This window comes from Leguminivora glycinivorella, chromosome 19 (genome assembly GCF_023078275.1).
Source record: "Leguminivora glycinivorella isolate SPB_JAAS2020 chromosome 19, LegGlyc_1.1, whole genome shotgun sequence".
Lineage (NCBI taxonomy): Eukaryota > Metazoa > Arthropoda > Insecta > Lepidoptera > Tortricidae > Leguminivora > Leguminivora glycinivorella.
Window position 1 is genome coordinate 10,451,408 of NC_062989.1, and position 13,712 is coordinate 10,465,119.

The following is a 13,712-nucleotide window of genomic DNA, read 5'->3' on the forward strand; positions in this document are numbered from 1 at the left end:
ATTCTTATCACGTACAGCTACCGTACTATGCATGGAACATGTAATTGGTTTTTACATTGTAAAACTTATTATATTCATGGAGAAATCAAAGTAGGTACATCCACGGTACATCTATTTTGAAGTGGTTATAATAAATATCGTCATCTTCCAACGTCCCATTAATTTTGTCACAGCCCATTTTAGACGACACACAGTTAGGTTAACACCCATAGGTATTTAATGATTTTTTACGCTCGCGCTGACTGCTGACTGCGTTGAGCAGTCGAAGAACAGTCTGGTCACTTTGGTCAATCAACTGAAACAGTGAACACCTTCGGTTGGTCATTCAAACATACCTATGCGCATAGACTGGAGGTAGATCTCCATGAGACTAACTTGGAAGACGTCTGGCGTGACGAAAATTGCGAATTTGTATGGTAAGAGTTTGTGTGGAAAGCTTCCACTCCCCCTTTTTGTTGAAGTAGGGTTAGAAAGAGACCAAATGTCTATGAGTAGCCTATGTTACTCTCCATTCCGTGAACTATCTCCACTTAATAAAACACGTCAATTCATCCCTCCGTTTTGCTGTGAAAGACAGACAAAGAGATAACCACACTTTCTTATTTATAATATTAAGTATGGGTTTACAAGTGCAATGGAGAGACAATAGGTGCCTACGTCAAACGTAATTAGCGGTAGGCCCTCAGGATCGATTAAAAATCAAAATATTCAAAATGGCGTGCCTTGGAGCGGAGACAAATCAAATTCTTATAAGTAAGTAACTTACACAATATTGAGGATCTCCTGAAGCTCAGGGCGGGTGACATCGCGGTCGGTAAAGAACTCGGGCACGGCCGCACGCATGGTGAAGTACATGTCCAGTTTACGCTTGGTCTTTTCCAGGGAAAACTTGCAGCCGCGAAGGAAGGTCATGATGCGCTGGTCATCTGAAGATGCAGATTAATGAATCAGTATTATACTTAATATATAAAACTTTGTGACATCTAACTTATTAAGAAATGATGTTGGAGAACGATTAGAGTAGACTGATACAATAAAAATATATCTTTCCCATCACGGAACAATGGTGTTCTGGACCTTTGGGAGGCGTGCGCGGGGCCGAAGCCAACACGTAGAGGCCTTTTTGACACTTTAATGAAATGTATTATTGTTAAATATCGTGCTCGATGGTTAATTTAAACTTTAAGTTGACGTCTCGAGGTAAACTGTTTTAATATTACATTTTTGGCAGACGAGACACCGTTGACACCTAGTGTCGAGTACTGATAATTTACGCTAGTTGACTCGTGATTGAAGCGTGAATGACGCTAGATGTCACTACAAATAACTTGCATTTATTGATATATGGAGTTACAACTCTTCGCTTGCTTATTCCTCAATGGCTAGCACAGAATTAAGAGACCCGATGAGAGCCTATACTTAGTCTCTCCGTCGCATTGAGCGGCACACTCTAGACCTACTCGTATTTTATACACGCAGAAAGCATAACCCCTTACCGAATTCATCAGGAAGGTGAGGTTCCTTCTTCAGCCACTCCTTAATATGGGCGAGGTCAGCATCCTTAGTATCCGCTTTCTCGTTTAACTCCTCGCGGATCTTCTGCCACATCTCACCGGCTGGCTGTTCTAGAGTCATCTTGGCTTCCGGACCTGGAATTAACAAGATTAGGATTTAGATAGAGAGTAATTTAATGTATTTTTATTAGTCTAATTTAGTGCACTACTTCAGGACAAGAGCCACCCCTCGCTTCTTCCACTCAACGCTGTCATTTATATATTCCGGTCAATCCGGATGAAAATGGGTCCAAGTCATCCCGCCATCTCTTTTTCGTTCTACCTGAACCCCGGCCTACACTATCTACGTGTTTTTTTTGCAAACTTGTCAATCTATCAAAATTAGCAATATAAGTGCATAAACTATAACAAAATTGACTCAATTTTGATTGTTAACTGTAACTTCATCGTCTTATTAGACAACTATTTATCAATTTGGATATTTTGTATAGTTATGACCAGTGATCAGAACTATGGAATTAAAACTTTAACAAAACCTTAGAGCTGACATAAATTTTAAATAAAACCAACATAATTATTTTCAAATCAGTGTTAAATTTGATTCTATACCTGAACCCAAGATTTCCAATACATTACTACAAGGATATTAATATTTTCATGGCTGTAAGTACTCTAAAATGTCCACTTAGCAAGTTTTGTTAAAGTTTTACTCCCATAGTTCCGATCACTGGTTATGACCCAAATTGAACTTTATGATTAATCAAAAATGTACTCTAGATACGATATGCATTCAAATACGTCATTGCGAATTCTCATTCGGAAATAACGCAAGCGTCTTTCTCTCCCACTCTTAGAATACCTATGTGTACACTTTCCGTATGTTGTAAAAACGTTGCATTAAAATCACTAAACCGAGAAACAGAACACAGCATAGTTATTTACATTATGATTACTGTCCGGAAACATTGAATTATATACGAAATGACTGTCATCAAGCACCATTATCACAAATCGTTAGTTTTAATGTTTTGGCCAGCATTGCTAAAGTGATTTTATTACCAAAATGGTGGCCCGGCTTCGCTTGGTGTTAAACAATCCATACTAATATTATAAATGGGAAAGTGTGTGTCTGTTTGTTTGTCCGTCTTTCACGGCAAAACGGAGCGTCGAATTGACGTGATTTTTAGGGTTCCGTAGTCAACTAGGAACCCTTATAGTGTCGCCATGTCTGTCTGTCCGTCCGTCCGTCCGTCCGTCCGTCCGTCCGTCCGTCCGTCCGTCCGTCCGCGGATAATCTCAGTAACTGTTAGCACTAGAAAGCTGAAATTTGGTACCAAGATGTATATCAATCACGCCAACAAAGTGCAAAAATAAAAAATGGAAAAAAATGTTTTATTAGGGTACCCCCCTACATGTAAAGTGGGGGCTGATATTTTTTTTTCATTCCAACCCCAACGTGTGATATATTGTTGGATAGGTATTTAAAAATTAATAAGGGTTTACTAAGATCGTTTTTTGATAATATTAATATTTTCGGAAATAATCGCTCCTAAAGGAAAAAAAAGTGCGTCCCCCCCCTCTAACTTTTGAACCATATGTGTAAAAAATATGAAAAAAATCACAAAAGTAGAACTTTATAAAGACTTTCTAGGAAAATTGTTTTGAACTTGATAGGTTCAGCAGTTTTTGAGAAAAATACGGAAAACTACGGAACCCTACACTGAGCGTGGCCCGACACGCTCTTGGCCGGTTTTTTAAGTAGAGGTAGATATAGTTGAACGGATGGAGATTGACATAGGCTACTTTTTGTCTCTTTCTAACGCGCGCGAAGCCGCGGGTAAAAGCTAGTAACAGATAAACCTTACTTTAGCAGATTTATCAACGTAACATGGTTTTGCAGACAGGATGCATCAAAATACTTAGGTATCCATTAAACGCTCGACATCTTTCGATAGTTTTTTTAAACAATCGACTAAAGAGGGTCGTTACACCATGAAGAGGATGCTCGAGAAATTTATGTTTCACTTAAGTAGTTTTTTTTGTACAATTTTAATTTTTTGTTTTTCAATAATTGATCCCAATTTTTTGTTCAGTGTAAAAGATTTCTGCACCCCTATTACTCATAAACCTGTTAATTAATCAATAAATTAACGAACCATACAAGAACTGTGCTTGCGCATACACAATACACATACAGTGTGCAATCCGCACGATTAAGAAACTACAAGTACGCTTTCCAACCTTGCGTGTGACGACACAGCTATCAAAACTATGGCCAGTGATGACTGAGGCGTGACGGTGCATGCATTATTATTAATAATAATTATGACTCAGTACCTAGTGTTGACCCTTGTGATGAGCTAGGAATTTCACTACCCACTTTCCTTGATGACGTAGAAGCCTCTTGGATTGGGACTAATGTGAGGTGGGCGATGGGCTAGTAACCTGTCTTGTCACTGCAATATCACAGCATCATTTTTCTGTCTACCCCGTTCAGATTTACAAGCGTGAATTTTTGAAGCCCCGAAGGGAACGATTGCACCCGTATGTGGGTAGTGTTCCATTAGTCCGATCAACATGATTTGCCTCATCGCTTGTGATGCCGACTGCAAAGGAATAGAATGCGATCCCACTATAGGTGATCCCTGAAAAATACCACCTCGGTCTCTTTATAGCTAGAGTGAATTGAATAGGCTATTACTGAATCAGTGAGCTCCATCTTAGACTCTGTCTTCACTTTCCTTCAATGTGACTAGGGTCAATCATTGCCGATTAGTCTACAATTAAAAAAAACACTATAATATCTCAGCCTCTCTCGCCTACAAAGAATATTATAAAACTCATTTTAACTTTATCAGTTTGCGTTCCTAATTTATATCGTGAAAGGTATCTTGTGTTCATAATAGGAGTTTTTAACAATCTGGTCCGAAGTTTATGTACCGTAACGGTTTTCGTGAGGCAAAAACTGAATTCTGAAACTTTCATCCTGTTATATATAGACACACAAGAAATTAACTTACTTACGAAGTAAATTCTTTTTGAATGTTGGCATAATAAATAGGCACTGGTTTCTGATTATAAGTTGACATTTGGCAATTTTTCTTTTGTTTGGCTTAGCAGTGCCGAAATAGTGATTTTGCTGACAAAATATAACCAGGCGTATAAATAATTATAATTTCTAAAAATTCCTAGTAATCATTATTAATTTTTATGTGTACAATATTGTTAGAAAACGTAATTTATAGATCGATTTAATAAGGTACAATATTGTGACGTACGAGTAGCTACCATGACTTTTGTGTTTGGGCATTTTCAGAATTTGGGTCCCCCAATTAGCGTAAGTCGTTAACAAAAATTAACGCGCTGTCAGTTTTGTGACGACAGTTGAGCATAAAACATGTCTAAAAATGTACTTTTTTCACATTTTTAATGTATATTATCGCTTAAAGTTTATGTAACAAACACAAAACTAATATTTTTATTGAAATTCATGCTTAATTATCGTCACAAAATTGACAGTGAGTTAATTTTTGTTAACAACTTATGCTAATTGGGGGGTTCCAAATTCTGAAAATGCCCGTTTGCACATTTATTTATCAAGTCTACTGCTAAAGAAAAATACTACACATCATTGCAAATATGTGCGACCCCGTTACATAGTCGTAGTCATCCTGAGCTTTAGCTTTAAGTACTTAGCCGCCCGCCCAGGTACATGAGAAGAGGAAGATTCTTCAGAAAACCCTATGTTCTTAATGAGAGACAACTGGGGGGTTACCATGACGTGCTAAAGCCGTTCAGTTTAGGTTGAGAGAGAAGGACGGAGCTATGTAACTGCTATAGCTGTGTTCCTTTCTCTCAACCTAAACTGAACGTCTTTAGTACGTCATGGTAACCCCTCTGGATCCACATCATCATCGTATTTTAAGCGTAAAGCATCCTCATCATCATCCTCCTTGCGTTATCCCAGCATTTGCCACGGCTCATGGGAGCCTGGGGTCCGCTTTGATAACTAATCCCAAGATTTGGCGTAGGCACTAGTTTTTACGCAAGCGACTGCCATCTGACCTTCCAACCCGAAGGGTAAACTAGTGGAATTAGTCCGGTTTCCTCACGATGTTTTCCTTCACCGAAAAGCGACTGGCAAATATTAAATGACATTTCGCACATAAGTTCAGAAAAACTCATTGGTACGAGCCGGGTTCGAACTCGCGACCTCCGGATCGAAAGTCGCACGCTCTTACCGCTAGGCCACCAGCGCTTAGCGTAAAGCATCCTACGTGCTGTAATTAACCTCAGGTTTTGCCAAAACGTAAGGATATGTATTATGTATGCTTAAAATGCTGTAACTAGCCACAGAATTGCCAAATATGCAGCACTTGCACCAAGGGCGGCTCACTCCGCGATTCTATCGCCGCGCTACAAGTACATGCCGGCGGCCGCGAGTTCGCGGCCTAATCAGGGGTGGCGCGCGTTCTCACGGAACGCACGTTCGCACTTTCTAATGTTACTTTACGTCGCGAGTTTTTTTTAAGGTTCATATGCGATGTCCGCGTGTGGAATGGCTAATAATGCTTAGTTAAATAGATATCATGAATAAAATAAATACCATGGGACATGTTTACACAGATCTACTATTGATTAAGGCCCCGAAAAGATTCAATAAGGCTTGTGATATTGGAACTTAAACAAAAATTTATAAATACTATATATTTATACCTAGAAAGTACCCACGACTTGAATATAATAGTATAACATTTTATCTGAGTATTAAATCGTTTTAATCCGTAGGGAACCCTATCGCCGGGCGTCGCGCACGTGCGGCTCGTTTCTTTGTTAGAATTTTGTAGGCATTTAAAAAGGCGGCATGTCGTGAACATCAAAGCAGTGGGCCTTCTGTACTTGTACTATTATATATTCTGTGCTTGCACCTCAAGCATGAAAAACTCGGTTGCATAAAGTTGCATGATAAGTGCGTTTTAGCGTGATGACACGATGAACTTATATTTGATCGAGTTAGTTCGCGAATTTTAACTGACACGCGATTTTTTTGCGTAGCTGTGGTTTTTGCTCCACTTTCCAGTTTAGAAATTCTAGCGATTGAAGTGGCATGACATGATGGTTTGATTGAAAGTTAGAATTTCAATATCCTACGTGACAATCCATACTTAATATTATAAATGCGAAAGTGTGAGTGTCTGTTTATTTGTCCGTCGTTCATGGCAAAACGGAGGGACTAATTGACGTGATTTTTTAAGTATCGATTTCAGAAGGGTTAGAGAGTAACATAAGCTACTTTTTGCCTCTTCCTGACCTCCCACTTCCGTAAAATGGGGGGTGGAAGTTTGTATGGAACATTTCGCAATTTTCGAATTTCACGCGAACGAAGCCGCGGGCAAAAGCTAGTTCAGAATAATAAATAATAAATAAATAAATAAATAAATAAATAAATATTATAGGACATTCTTACACAGATTGACGGAGGCCCACGGTAAGCTCAAGAAGTCTTGTGTTGTGGGTACTCAGACAACGATGTATATAATATATAATATATAAATACTTATATACATAGAAAACATCCATGACTCAGGAACAAATATCTGTGCTCATCACACAAATAAATGCCCTTACCGGGATTCGAACCCGGGACCGCGGCGCAGCAGGCAGGGTCACTACTGACTGCGCCAGACCGGTCGTCAGAATAAGAGCTTTGAATGATTCACGATTTGACAACTTTGCTATCTTCAGTATCCCTTGACCATGATGTAAGGTCAGAAAATGAAAGATCTTTAAGCTTAAGAGGTACCTAGAGGGAAATGCTTAGAACACAACTTTTAGCTTCGAAACTTTGTTTAGACTACTTAGGAGATAAACATATCAAATGTACACTAAACAACAATTTATATTGTTAGCTACGATATTTAGAGTAAGATGTTAATGATTATTATTGTAGACTATTTGAAAGTGCTTACACTGTCTTTGAACCAAGAGCTTAGCAAGTTTTACTTTCACTCTAGAGTGAAAAACAGCTAGCTGTAAAAAATGTCAAAACCGACATGTTTCTCTATGACAAAATAAATATATCTGCGCCGTCAATTTATTTTGAAATTAGCTTCCATTTCCACGGTTGCCATCTTCACGAGCATACATTTTTGTTCATTTTTCGAGATACGTTTTTTCTCAAACTATTTACGATATGTTATACGGAGTAGATAAGTATAAGCAACCTATTTAAAACGAACGTGTCAATAAAAAAAATGGCCGAATTCCATAGCTAATACTTCTTCGTTGTCGGAACTTTCCAAATAATTGCACCCATTCCACTATAATAGTCTGTTGTGCTATTTCTTAACAATTACTACTTGCGTTTTTGCTCTCATCTTGTTTCTATCACATCTCCAAAGAGACGTAAGATTAGTAAAACTTAAGGTGCAGTAGGTTCAGTAAACTGATTTTAGTGAAGTCGTAAAGGTTTTAATCGATAAAAAATTTGAATAAAATCTACTAATCTTCAGGCCTTACTCCTCTGATGGATCGAATCGAATCCTTTATGACTTTCGAATATGGCCTACCTGCATGTATAAAAAAAACTTTTAAAGAAAAAACATCGATTACTTTTCTTGTATTAAAACATACAAAAATAAATAAGATCAATCCCCGATTAAATGGGTCTTACGAAGATATTTTCTAAACGGAATACAGTCATTTAATAATCTCCACTACTAACGATTTAAAATCTACTAACAGAATCGAAAACGAGTGGTAATTAAGACTAGATTTCAAATTACTAGCCGTTCTTTTTCAAAACTAGCATTTCGTCGTTTTCCAAAGACTTTCGAACAGCGAATTCAAAAATCGGTCCCCTGGGTACTCTCATTTCGTTCGCCCTTATACGCGGTGAATGGAGAAAAGAACAAACTCACGTCACCTTAACTCTCTTTACAGAGTACGTAGCCGAATGGCACAAACGCTCAGGTAACGAAACGCTCGTAGATATCAATCTCTATCGCTCTTGCGTATTGGCGCGACAGCGGCGTCGTTTCGTTTTCGTTTCGCGTCGGAGTAATGCCATTCGGCTACGGGGCCAGTGTGCATAGCCGAATGGCACAAACGCTCGTAGATATCTACCTCTATCGCTCTTGCGTATTGGCGCGACAGAGCCAGACTACCTTTCGCGGCGTTTCGTTTTCGTGTCGCGTCGGAGAAATGCCATTCGGCTACGGGGCCTGAACATTCTAAATGGTTTTTAAGGTGAATGCTCTCGCGCGTGATCGCAATTCGGACTGTTTTATTCATGTTTTAAGTACCGTTTGATACATTTCAGGGGTAATGGTTGGTTTTTATGCGGACTCCGGGTTTTAATTTATGTTATTAAATTTGGTGTAAGAAGAAACCGTTAAAATGTTAACAAAGTTCTTTCCGGTCACTTTTGCAAGTGGATAGTTACGTATTTTTGCAAGTTTTGCAACTTTTCAAAACTTCTACCTTTTATCTTCTCGTACATTTTACGTATATACTTGGAAACCCATGTCACTTATTAAGTTCACTCTACGAAATTGAGTGTAATTGAATTTTATGTTAATGATATTTTTTGTGTTCCATAATATTTTAAGATTTCCTTTTTGAAATCATTCAAATCATCATTCGCTTGCCCTTATCCCGTTCACTTAGAGTGAACGGAGACACATGCATTCTTCTTCCATATATTTGACGACCGGTTTGGCTCAGTCGGTAGTGACCCTGCCTGCTGAGCCGCGGTCCTGGGTTCGAATCCCGGTAAGGGCATTTATTCTTGTGATGAGCACAGATATTTGTTCCTGAGTTATGGACGTTATCTAAGTACACAAGTATTTGTATATTATGTGTATCGTTGTTGTCTGAGTACCAACAACACAAGCCTTCTTGAGCTTACCGTGGGGCTCAGTCAATCTGTGTAAGAATGTCCTATAATATTTATTTATTGCATTTATATATTTCTTTCACCCGTCATATCATCATTAATTCCTTCCTGAAATGCTCTTGAATTTACTATCTTAATTTTTTTAATAGTTTGACACACGTAAGTCCAAAATTCCTACGATATTATTGTTTGTCCAATCTCCATGATTATTATTATTTCCCACTTTTGGGCAAAGGCCTCCATCCACTTTTTGCTTTCCTCCCAGTCTTGAGCAGATCTCGATCAGTCTTCCAAAAAGAGTCTAGCTCGTCTTGTCATGGCTTAAGTGGCCTGCCTCGTTTAGGTTTTGGTCTGAGTAACTAGCCAACTTCAGAATCGTTTTTAGGGTTCCGTAGTCAACTAGGAACCCTTATAGTTTCGCCATGTCTGTCTGTCCGTCCGTCCGTCCGTCCGTCCGTCCGCGGATAATCTCAGTAACCGTTAGCACTAGAAAGCTGAAATTTGGAACCAATATGTATTTCAATCACGCCGACAAAGTGCAAAAATAAAAAATGGAAAAAAATGTTTTATTAGGGTACTCCCCCTACATGTAAAGTGGGGGCTGAATTTTTTTTTCATTCCAACCCCAACGTGTGATATATTGTTGGATAGGTATTTAAAAATGAATAAGGGTTTACTAAGATGATTTTTTGATAATATTAGTATTTTCGGAAATAATCGCTCCTAAAGGAAAAAAAAGTGCGTCCCCCCCTCTAACTTTTGAACCGTATGTTTAAAAAATATGAAAAAAATCACAAAAGTAGAACTTTATAAAGTCTTTCTAGGAAAATTGTTTTGAACTTGATAGGTTCCGTAGTTTTTGAGAAAAATACAGAAAACTACGGAACCCTACACTGAGCGTGGCCCGACACGCTCTTGGCCGGTTTTATTACTTTATAAGAATGTCGTAGCGTAGCTATCTCTTCCTATCGCTATTATAAGTGGCACAACAGTGCCAGATTTTGTTTTGAACTTCGATCGCCGTCGTCAATTATTGTCACATCAGCTAGGCCGGCTGATGTGATGTCCTTTTTTTGCTCCATGACTTAGTGACATCGTGACCAAATAAATCGTAAATACATTAAGTAGCACATCAGGTACATTGTGACCCCATTTATTGGTGTGAGGCAAGTCACGGAAGTCACGTTCCATTTCAAAAGGCGTCGCTTCATTTGTGAAAATGGTCGTTATGGTGACACTTGTGATAGTCGAATAATGTCGTATGTCGTGTCGAATGAACACACGCATGTGACATTGTGATTTTTACAATGAACGTTTGAGGACTGATTCCTAATTTAAATCGGGAAAGTAGCAAGTTAAGTTACTCGACATTTTCTTTTTTATATTCGCTTATGGTTGTAGGTATGCAATAGCAAAAAAATATTAGAAAGAGTCAAAGACGAATTTATTAACACTTAATATATGCTATCACGCTTAATGACACTTGATAGTTGCCTAATATCAGATTTATTATTATTAATTAAGTAGTTATAATGTTGGTTATTATTGAGAGCCTACCGCGAATACCACTGTTTGCACATTGCCGACGTCTTTTTAGGGTTCCGTACTAAAAGGGTACAAACAGGAACCCTTATGGTGCGACTCTGTCCGTCTGTCTGTCCGTCTGTCACTTTCCTAAATATCTCGAGAACTACTAATGCTATCAACTTGAAATTTCGAATAGTTATGAACATTGTAAACCTCTACAAATAGAAAGTATTTTTTTTTTAATTTATTAATTTTAATTGTAGAAAATGGCCAAAATGAATGGGGGGAAAACTGTAAATTTCAAGTTACTAGGTCAAGTGGGATATCGTTAGAAAGAGCGCAAATTGAACATAAGTAAACTATTTTTTATAATTTTTTTGTTGTGGAAAAAAAAAGAATTTTGAAGGAAAATGTAAAAAAAAATACCGTTCCCCGCCCCTTATCTCCGAAGTTTACCAACTAAAAATTATGAAAATTTTAGGAAACATTGGTTTTATGCTAAATATTACAGGAAAAATATAATCGTGTTTGTATCTTGGAAACTTTTTTTTTTAAACACAAAAAACTTTTCATATTTTTACTTTCAAGTTACCCACCCTTGCGAATGTATATCGTCCTTCAAATGAATACGAGATGTTACGTAAACCGTCTTCTTTCCAATAAAGTAAAAACTGTTTAAATCGGTTAACATTATAAAGAATTATCTCTGAAAAACCAACATAGTATACAGGTCGCGCAAATTAGTTAGCGAATTCACCAAGAGATGGCGCTATACACAATAATGCTCATTAGTACCTATACTTTTGTCTTCTAGTCAAGTCATTAGAGTTATATGAAAACATGAGATTATTTTAACTAGGTAGTTTGAAAGAAAGTTTGTACGGGACCCTCGGTGGGCGAGTCCGACTCGCACTTGGCCGGTTATTTTTTTTATTCCAAAGAAGAGTAATATATAGAGATGCAGGATGCATTTGCAAATTTCGTCCTCTGTAGTTCCTGAATATTTGTATGTACAACAGACCTACTATATGACGATGAGTTTTACATTTAAATCAAGGTGAATCGGTTCGTGGAATTTTAATATTATTTTTTAATTATTTTTATTGGTTTATGCAAAAAACTGCGCCCTAAAATTTCAGTCATTTTCGGCCAATTTATTTTTCTGAATAGCCTATAAATTTTAATATAAAAAAATGCACGAAACAATTGCGATCGGTGCATCGCTGAGAAATCTCCGGGCATCTCGAGTTGCATGCGATTTCTCTAGAGGCTAATGCCCGGTGACTCACGCTATACACAGTTTATGAAACGCAGTCTATTAACTTCATTTTTAAAACGGAATAGTACTACTTTGTGGTAAAATATTGTGGTAGTGTGCAATGTTCTTCCAACAGAGTGCAGCACTATCACACAACCTCTACAGAGGAAGAACTTATTTAACACTTTTTCGTCGCAGTCCGATATATAAGACATACAATATTCAGCTCATTTCGAGAAAAATCTTCGTATAACTTCTAATGATAAACAATTTCGAATATAAATAATTTCTAACCGAAATGAAACTTATTGTAAAAAATCTCTATCAATTACAATATTGAATTTGATAATTATAAAAAGTCAAAATACTGTTGAATAGGTACTTATACTGTTGTGTGGCTGCATGGCAACCAGTACTTATAGTGCTAAGTCAAGGAAGGCTTATGACTCAAATGTATACAAAGTTATAAAGGATTTTGCCTTTCAGATATAATTTATGTTAAAGTATATAACAATTTAATGACACAAAAGGCGGAGTTGGCAAAAACAATCGAAATAATAAGCAAATGTTTTTTGATAAACATGAAATATATTCTTACTCAATTTCAGTTTGTTAGATAAAGTCCCTATTAAATTGTATTGTAGTGCCAGGAAAGGTCCCTCTTTATAATGAATGTCAAGTTGAGAAAATGTCAATTCCAATGAAAACATTCATTATTAAATGTAGAACGTTAAATGTAAAACTATGGTCACCGAAAACTTATCCTAGTATCCAGGATGCAACCTTCACCACAAGCACATCACAAAAAAAATAAACACACCTTTAAAATGAAATATCAAGTCACACGCCAAAGTCTCTACGATGAACACACTGGCACTTGAACGCAACGTGTTTGTGGTTTTCGAACACTTTTAAAAAGATAGGTTTGAATTTGGAACAGTTTTTTTTTTCGAATCGTGGCGCGTGGCCGCGCTGTTTCGAATGCGCGGGATCCAGCCAGTGCGCCGCTTTTATTATTTCGTCACGCGGTTTGAGCGCGGTTGCAAGTGCAGGTTGGGGGTAGATGGCACTCTTTTGATGTTCTGTGGTTAGTGCGTTCCGTTTTGGTATCTTGGATTACGGTAAATCTTTAGTTAGATTTTAACAAAGTAGGTAAGTATTATATGAATCTATTAAAGTTGAAGGAAACGGGATGAACGAAATGAACGAAGAATACGATAAGGGTCACTTCCACCACCCGCTTACTCAACTGTCAAATTCCATATAAAATGATGGGTTAACCTCAGGTTAACCCGCCATTTTCGGATGTGCAACTGACCCTAAGTAATAATGGTGATGCTTTAGGCCTATGACCGATGTCGGCCACATAAGTCCTTTGCCCTATATCCTTTATATCAAGCGTATGAAGTAAACTTAGCACCAAGGACTTTCGGATCATTCACAAAATAAATATCATACAACTAATAAAATTTTAAAATTACTTAGGTTGATCTTTTTTGGACTCTTTTTGGACATT

General features: G+C 37.6%; 1 protein-coding gene across 1 annotated transcript in view; it reads right to left on the minus strand.

Annotated features, from left to right (window-relative positions):
- The window catches only part of LOC125236767, a 43,045-nt gene extending 29,866 nt beyond the window's left edge, over positions 1-13,179 (minus strand). Inside the window, 3 exon segments of the mRNA XM_048143692.1 lie at positions 767-926; positions 1,497-1,649; positions 13,017-13,179. Coding sequence (XP_047999649.1) covers positions 767-926; positions 1,497-1,635 — 299 coding nt within the window. The 5' untranslated portion in view covers positions 1,636-1,649; positions 13,017-13,179.
- Positions 13,180-13,712: the final 533 nt, after the last annotated feature.